This window comes from Drosophila subobscura, chromosome O, assembly GCF_008121235.1.
Source record: "Drosophila subobscura isolate 14011-0131.10 chromosome O, UCBerk_Dsub_1.0, whole genome shotgun sequence".
Taxonomy (NCBI): Eukaryota; Metazoa; Arthropoda; class Insecta; order Diptera; family Drosophilidae; genus Drosophila; species Drosophila subobscura.
In genome coordinates, this window is record NC_048533.1 from 28,787,475 (window position 1) to 28,796,330 (window position 8,856).

Here is an 8,856-nt window from a genome sequence, read left to right on the forward strand (position 1 = left end):
TGGAATAGGTTTGAAGTCACGCTGGCACGTAATGCTCCACTGCACATTGGGCTAGATTGCCGCATTCTTGGCATAAATTCGAGAATTTCATAGAAACTAAATCTTGATTGAATGATACTTTTTACGTTCAAAGTCAAATCTTTGTGCAGCTACCTATGGTGCTATTTGCAATTATATTTATTCGCGAACTATTCCCAAATCGATTGGTATGTCTACGTATGTTTATTTGTTAACATAATATTCAATAATTTGTGACCGCTCGAATTTAGGGTAAGGTATAAAAATTAGCTGAGTCTCTGACTTAATATTTCGAATTCATGCCAAGAAATTGGCAGTCTGCCCCAATGTGCACTGATAGGCGACGGAGTATTATTGAATCGAATTAGGACCTAACGTTGTTTATTGCTGATTAAATTGACGGGTACATGCATTTGCGAATGAAGCAACAGAAAAACAAATTCTTAGTAGTATATTTGCACATCGCGTGCTTAGGTTAGACATTTCCCTTTCCTTATGACATGCTTCACAAAAATCAGATTTACTTTATTTATATTATTATCATCTTTAATTTCCCTTAATTGGTCAAATTATAATTTTATTTATTTTCATGGCGATTAAACGTCCTCGAAAACTATAAAATATGAATTTAAGAACAGATAAATTAAGCTGATACAATTACCGCCTAAAATGCAATTTCCAAATAACAGCCATTTATGTATTTAGTTTGAAAACTAGGGCTCTGGAATAACTTTCATCGTAACAGAGTCACAGACTCGTCTTCAAGTCTGTTGTTGATGCCAATCATAAATATATAAATGTATGTACATATTGTATATATTATTACTCGAACATTTTTGGTTTTATGCGTTACAAACATCTGACCAAAATTGTAGTACTCGGTAGAAGTAAAAAAGGAATCAAAGTAACTGCATTTATGTATTTATTTATGTCCTCTGTGTGTCTAAAGTTAAACAGCTAAAGCTAACGGGGAGGGCGGCAGCCGTAGCTACAATGGCTTCAGTCTGAAACACAAAACATAAGCACGCGATGTATAGAAATGTAAATACATTTTTGGTTTTTTTTGCCCCACTTGCACTAACTAGTTACAAACAACTTTAAATCGGTTCTCAATGCAATCAAAAATAATACATTTGTAGATACTCCGGGGCCATCAGTTTACTCCTTGGCCTTTGCGCATTACGTTGCAGCGCATAATTTTTAAAGCTCCAAATCCCCTTTTTAGAGATAAATAAGAAGAATGCTTAGAAACTTAAAACATTCTTTTGACCATAGTACGGCGTTTATATTCAGTATTTGGTCTCCCGAGTACACTGCAGCTAGGCTCTCGATTTGCGGAGACCCAAAAAAAAAAGAATCATGTGTCCTGTCGGTAGAAAAGTTCTTAGAACAGGAGTAAGCTAGAAATTGCCTGTACATTTCTTATTAAATATGACTCAGGCTCAATCCTCACTTATCCGAAATGTAGGACAGTATTCAAATATTCAACTCCCACTTATCGGTGGCACTCGATTCCATGCACATATCGAGTAAGAAACTATCGATGTGTTAGGAAGCAAGTTGTTCCATGGCCGATACTAATGGTGCATCTCCAAGAAGATACAAGGTATGATGCCTATAGAGGGAACGAAATCGTTGAGCCATAAGAACGACTTCGTTAGTTAGCACAACAAACTTTCTGAATAAAAAAAACGAACAAGCTTATTCAGTAAAAGTGATCTATGTGAACGGTTTTATTTATAATTATATTTAGAGATGGAACTTTTGAAATTGCGCCAACTGCGAAGTTGTGAAACAGCTGTGGAGTTTACGCCAGTGTGTGAATGGTATTTTTCCATTTTCCACCTGTGTTTCTTAGAAATATAACTAGTTGTTCAGTGTTTTGCTTTATAAAAGTGGTCAAATGTAGGATTCGAGATGGAGTCAGACTTGAAAGAAAATTCCCCTACGCCAGAATCTACAGAGTCTATCCAGAGAAAGGCAAGCTAGTCATAAATGCATATACTATTAAATGAAAACAAATAACTTTCTCTTTTTTAGATGCCTAAATGTGATGATGAAAGGCCTCCAGAGAAACCGAGATACACAGGCATTACTGCCTCGCGACCAGCTATGCTCTTCTTAGCAGCTACAGTATTAACTACTTCCGTATTAGTCGCTCTTCCGCCTCAAGTTAAAAACATTATCTTACGTCGTCAGAATACTTCAGAAAGTATCTCGAAAGATTGGGAATCCTCCCCGCCCACATATGCAATTTTCGGCAAGAGTCGTACAGAAGAGCACTTGGTGCATGTAGTGAATGTTCTTCATAAGTTCGGGTACGAAAGAGTTCAAGTAAACGAAAGCTGGAATCTCTTGTGGGCCCATGATTATCCATTCCTTTCCCTTCCTAACTTAAAGACCCTTGGCAGGCATCAGATTGTGAATCATTTTCCGGGCTGTGGGTACTTAACAAACAAGGTGGATCTGTGCACAACTTCATTGCCTTTTCTTCCTCGTGCATTTAGACTTCCAGCGCAAAGAGCCGACTTTTTGTCATACGCCCATGCACACCCGGATGTACTGTTTGTGGAGAAACACAATGAGCATAGGCATATCAAAGTTCGTATACCGAGTGATATCGATCTCCTGTCAAATGATTCATTCGTTCAGGAGTTCATACAAAAACCATTCTTGGTGGACGGACACAAGTTTGACATCGGCGTCTACGTGGTGATAACTGAAATTAACCCGCTTCGTGCTTACATCTACACTGGCGACGTTCTATTTCGATACTGTCCTGTCAAGTATTATCCGTTCGACAGCGAAAACGTGGACAAGTACATAGTTGGCGACGATTATTTACCCACTTGGGAGGTTCCTTCATTACGAAAGTACTCCAATCAGTTTGGGGGTAGCATGCGTAATGTTTTTGAGGCATATGTACGTGATCAGTCCATGGACCCTTCCAAAATATGGCCTCAAGTAGAACACATCATCCGCACAACAATTTTGGCAAAGGAAAAAGATATTGTCAACATTCTTCACTCGTACAAACAGCATAATTTCTTCGACTTAATGAGATTCGATCTGTTTATCGACGAGAACCTGAAGGTGTATCTAATGGAGGCCAATATGTCTCCGAATCTATCTTCGGCTCATTTCAAGCCGAATTCGCTTTTGTATGAGCAAGTGCTATATAGTGTATTGAACTTAGTAGGAATTCGCCAACTGCGTGGAGCAGGTGCCCCCATGTGAGTACAAGCTGTTACAATAATATTCAAATTAGATATAAAATATTTTATTATTTTAGTTTTTCTGAAAGCAGCGAGGTTCTAGCATCTGATAAAAATTTGGCAACTGATTTGAACTCATGCGCTTATCACTCATGTGAAAATAACTGCAACAAGGAAGAGTGTGGTCTCTGCATCCCTTGCCTCAGTGGATCAGAATACAAGACGCTGCACCATGCGTACGAGGAGCATTTGCATAGGGTTGATATGAAGCGGATTTTCCCCAAGCCAATCGTAAGACAAACAAATATTTCATGAAAGCTATCGCCTTAACTAAGTAACATCAATATATTTACAGCTTAATTTGGAGACTTTCGATATAGTTGAGGAAACATCTAAAATGTCGAAGAAAAACGCATGGATGACCCGTTGGTTCTTTAATAAATGTCAATATGAGCGAGCATGGTGTTTATAAATTTAAAATGAATACTGACTAGACCAATCATTTTTACAGTCAAGACATAATTAATTTAGAGAATTACGTTGCCCAAAAACACCAAAATGGCAAGAAAATGTTAGTAGGTTTTAGTGATATGAAGATGTAAAAAAAAGGAAGAAAGAGATATTTATTATGATTTTGTGTTTTTATTATAATTTCTTTTTTAAATGTTTTATTAATATCTACATGTACAAATGTATATTCGTCCCATTAGCTTAAAAACTAATCAATCTCCTTTGCGATACCACAGGACAGATTTAGACAGGGTGAGAGAACGTCTCTCTTCGACACAACGCAAGCCAAATATATCAACATGGGGAGTATTTAGTGACAGTGGAAATAAACTAAGAGCTTGGACACAAGCGCGACCCCATCGCTGGCTAGAGCCATAACCGGAGCCACTCGAGAAATTCAGGTTTAATAATATATTGGCTTGCATTCATTCTTACTCAGATGTGCCCGCTGATGGCTGCAGCTAATAGAATAGATGGATATGGACAGTTGGAACTACTGATGAACGGATGGGGAGTCCCATCATTGTATTTTCTTTTCATACCGAGGAAGAGGCAGGCAAGGACGCTTTGTCGGCAATTACCTGTGTCGGTGTGAAGCGATGGATTTATTGCTTCAACAGCTAATAAACAAACTGAATTTATTGTTATCTCGATCTCTATTCAGGCTGTCTTTATACAGTGTGCAATTGCTGTGAATGTGACCATTGGCCATGACCGTCAGCTGAGGTTTTCGGTCAGCATCATGGGACTGAAGTTCTGGCGCAAAAGCATCGTTCATGACAGCTGGTTCTCTGTCAGGGAATAATTATAAAAACTAGCTGCGAAATAATTTAGACAGATCGATAAAGCGACTTATCCTGTAGTTTTTATATTATCAATATTTCAGAAAGCAGCATGTAAGACGTGAAGATAATATCATTCCATCACCATTAGTTCCATAGCCGATTTCCTTACTGAAAATCAGCAAACGGATCGATCAACGGAATCCAAAGCGGGAATCTTTCCATGCACATTCATTTTCCCATAGGGAGCGATCAATCTGCAAGGCTATCAAGCTTTTCGTTCACGTTGTTGATTCAAGTCCAACTTTTCATGTTCGTCGCTGTGGACCTTTTATATAATGTTGTGAGTCTTTGTGATCTTTGCGAGCATCTTCGAGTGCCTATTAGACCGCCGCTGCGCTCCATCTTTAGAGTCTCCTCTTATTACTATAGACTGGCGGTATTCTTTGGTATTGATTGATAATTGTTTCACAAGATCGATTAAATATTTAACGAAAGGGAAAACGCTGAAACTGTAGGTACCCCATGGCCGCTAGTTTGGCAATTTGTCCTTTCAAACAACCCACTTTGGCTTGAAAAGCTTGTGCCTATTGACAGAATATTGACAGAAGCTATTTCACTTTTCGGGGCGTGACAGACATGTCGGCGCTACCGTTGCCGTCCGAGACTACACCGACGGCACGAGCACCAACACTAATACTAATACCAACCTCAACCCCAACCCAACCAACTTGTGGCGGGCTGTGAGGGGGGCGCTGGGTTTCCGACTGTGCCAAAAGTTTTGACTGCGATTCAATAAACAAACGGTATTATTAAATAATGCTCTCTTAGAGTCATGGAGGCTAGGGGTCGGTTCGCCGATTTGTCTAATGCTGAAAAAGGAATGCATGTGGATTAAGAAGAGGCATGGCCGGCGGCGGCTGAGCTACCTCACCTCACCTCACCTCACCTCACCACCGAATTCGGCACGACTCTTAAAACTCGGCGACGCTGACGCTCCAAGTTGTGCGAAGCTCGTAGGTGTTTTAATGAATGTTGCCAGGATACAGGTGCCAGGCGAAGCCATTTTGTTATTTTTATTTGCTTTGACAGTCAGTACTTGAACACACAAAGGTGAACGCTGCGGAATCGCATGGAGTCCAGCATGATTTTGCCGTAGTTTTAGCAAGTGTCTGTTTGTTTGTGAAGTTACTGCGATGAAAAGACAAAATTGCTGATCGGAAATCACTCAAAGCCCGATGCGCAATGAGGAGGCCTTTTGTGAACTTCAACTTTAACTTTTCCCCAGGCTGCGAGTGCCCAGGGACCCTCACTTATGTGTATGTTTATCGGTATGGCGTCGCTTGCCACACTCTCGTCGCCATCATCATTTGCTGTGTAAAACAAAACATACTGTATGTGGTCTTCCAAAGTTTAGGTAAGTTCTCTTACTAGTTTGTTTACAGTTTACTAGTTTACATACATATCTATGTACATACTGCTGTACATACTGTAGCATCCATCCCATGCACTGATCGTAAACACTGACATACATAAATAGGTAATGCAATGATCAGTTGAACATTTTACATAATCCAAAATATCACTTGCAACAAAGTGTTCACAGTTTGTACTAATCATAATTATTTTTGGATTGGCAATTTGACCTATTTTGTATGCATGCCTGAAAATCTGGTTGTTTACAGCCCAATAAAATCCAGCCGAAAGTAAATGACATTAAAGTAGAATTTGATTTGGTGGTCACTTGCGTGGATTGCGTGAATATGCTAATAAAGGTATGAAGGAAAGTTGAGAATAATTAAGTATTTCAATATTCCTGTGAACGGTGGGGTTGAGGTTGAGCTTGCATGCAAATTAAACCTCAACAAGTCAAACCGGAAACCCAAACATTTCGTTCAGTTTGTGTTTTACAAATATACGAGTATAACAAATATACACATACACATGCGAGTATGTACGGCTTAGAAAACCTCTTCGTTCTGCCCCACTCGACCGACCTTACACCACGAGTATAACACACTAAAGATTCATACCACAGTTTATCCTGTGGTATAAATTAATGGAAAGTCCAGTAGCGTGTTTTGACCAGGGTCCGTTACCATGGTTTTGCACTGAAAGGTGGAAAATAGAGAGAGGTCACTTTATGAATATATATGCAAATAAGATTAGGGTGTCCGAAGAATTTCTCTGAAAATACATTTTACCAGCAAACGCAACGGATTCACCGAAATACCTTATGAGTATGGGTAAATAAATATGTACTGTACTGTGTGTGCATTTACGTGTGAACATATTTATGCAAACATATAACTGGGCTCTTGGGGTAAATCACTCTGACATTGTCGAGTAACGTCTACCGATAACTTTCCAGAAATAGCCTCCCTTCCGCAAGGGCTACTCGCATGCAAATCAAATTGAAGGACCTTAGAAGTGGTCAAGCGTTCAAGCCTAACGGTACGCGCGCGTTCCGGAATTTTCCGTGAGACTAAATATTGTAGGTTGTGTCACATCTTTAACTTGTACTCCTACTTAAGACGTATGTCTAACTGATTATGTTATTCTTAACACGGTCATTGGTAAAACCTAAAATATATTTCATTGTGGAGCGTGAAAAAGTGAAAGCGTGAAGTGTATCCAGACCACTACGGTTATAGGCCAAAAAACAGTGTAGATTAATTATTTTAGAGTATGAAGGCTAAACCACGTTAACGGTACATATTTTCCACCTTTCGAGCCCTTTGTGGAATATTTGGAATACATACAAATGCCACCGTTTTCACAAACGAATATATGTAGAAAAACTTACATTTGTTTGTACATATGTACATACATATATTATATGTAATAAAAAAATATGTTTCAGTTAGGCTTAGTCCATAGCGTGATTTCTATATGCTCTTTATACTTGAATGACCAATTTATTAACAAATAAAAGTGATTCAAATGATTATAATTAAAAGCTTAACGACATCTTAATTTAATCGAAGTAACTTCATCTGAGTGAAACTTAAAGCAAACTTTAATATTGGTAAAATTGTACTGAAATGGTAGCGTTCCCCCTGTCACAACGATTGCTGTTGAATGCTAATCTGTGAGCACATTAATGGATTTTTGACGTGTTCGATTTAATGGTAAATTAGTTCCTTGTGCTTGTCTGTATTTGTTTTGGACGCATAGACGCAAGGTCAGACCATTGTCATTATCTGAAATAAGACCTGTAGGTCAAAAAGGGTATACAGAGTCAATTTTTGTTATTTAAGAATAGCGCCTCAAGCATTTGTGGAACATTTTAATAAGAATTCTTTTTTACTTTGTTCACACTATTATGTTGGCCTTATGCACAGGAATGGGCATGTACATATGTATGTATGTAAGTACATACATTTGTATGTACATATGTACATACATTTGTATGTACATATGTACATACATATTCTTATGTGTATTATTTTACGAAATGCTTAAAAAAGTCATGGAAAGTGTGTCAGCCACGTGGGCCCTCCAACTAAATCGCCATTTTCTGAGCAGATACTTTTTCACTGCAAACTTAAAAGCCTCAATACACGTGGATTTGTATACAAGTATGAGGAATGGGTTCAACATCTGCTTGGTGTATGTATGTACTTGTCTGGGTTTGGGCTTGAGATTTTGAAACTTGTTTAGGTTGCCGCCCGCATTGTGCTTTTTTTCCTATGTATAAGTCTGTACGTATGTACATATGTATGTAGAAATATCCTGCAGACAACGACAACTTCCCTGTAAGTATTTTCACTTACCTTACCTACAACAGCCGCAACTGCTACCAAATTCATTAGATGCAGGTCACGAGATAAAAAGCACAGAATACGATTACACATATTGAACAAGCTGAAAACATGATTCAATTACTCCCATTTCATGTGAACAATTTAACCAGTAGACAATAGAGTGACGGGAAGAATCGGGAAAGGATAATGTTTCATACGAGGGTGCGGTCGAGCTTCGCTCGCTCACGCAACCGTTGACGCACTGCGCCTTAATAACTTATCATAATTTTTCATTGATACTGAGATTACATTTAGTTTACTTTACTCAGAAAACACGGTTAATGTATGTACATATTTACATTATACATACATACATATAACACATACATACATATGTATGTACGTACGTATAGCAAAATAATTCGACCTTTTCAAACAGGCTAGAACGTTATAATTAACCATTCGATTTAAAAGTACGCCCTTATCAGTTTTGGCCTTTGACGCAAAGAAATATATGTATAAATTTCGTATAATTGTTTAGATATTGTATTATATGGACTCATAGATATAGATAATTCGTTTTCC

At 38.3% G+C, this 8,856-nt stretch overlaps 1 protein-coding gene across 1 annotated transcript; it reads left to right on the plus strand.

The window, feature by feature from the left end:
- Positions 1–1,853: 1,853 nt before the first annotated feature.
- LOC117897977 (probable tubulin polyglutamylase ttll-15) lies at positions 1,854–3,798 on the plus strand. The gene is made up of 4 exons (XM_034807089.1): positions 1,854–1,998; positions 2,059–3,251; positions 3,311–3,524; positions 3,589–3,798. The coding sequence occupies exons 1-4, from the start codon at positions 1,936–1,938 to the stop codon at positions 3,703–3,705; spliced, it is 1,587 nt and encodes a 528-aa protein (XP_034662980.1). The 5' UTR covers positions 1,854–1,935; the 3' UTR covers positions 3,706–3,798.
- The last annotated feature ends 5,058 nt before the right edge of the window (positions 3,799–8,856 follow it).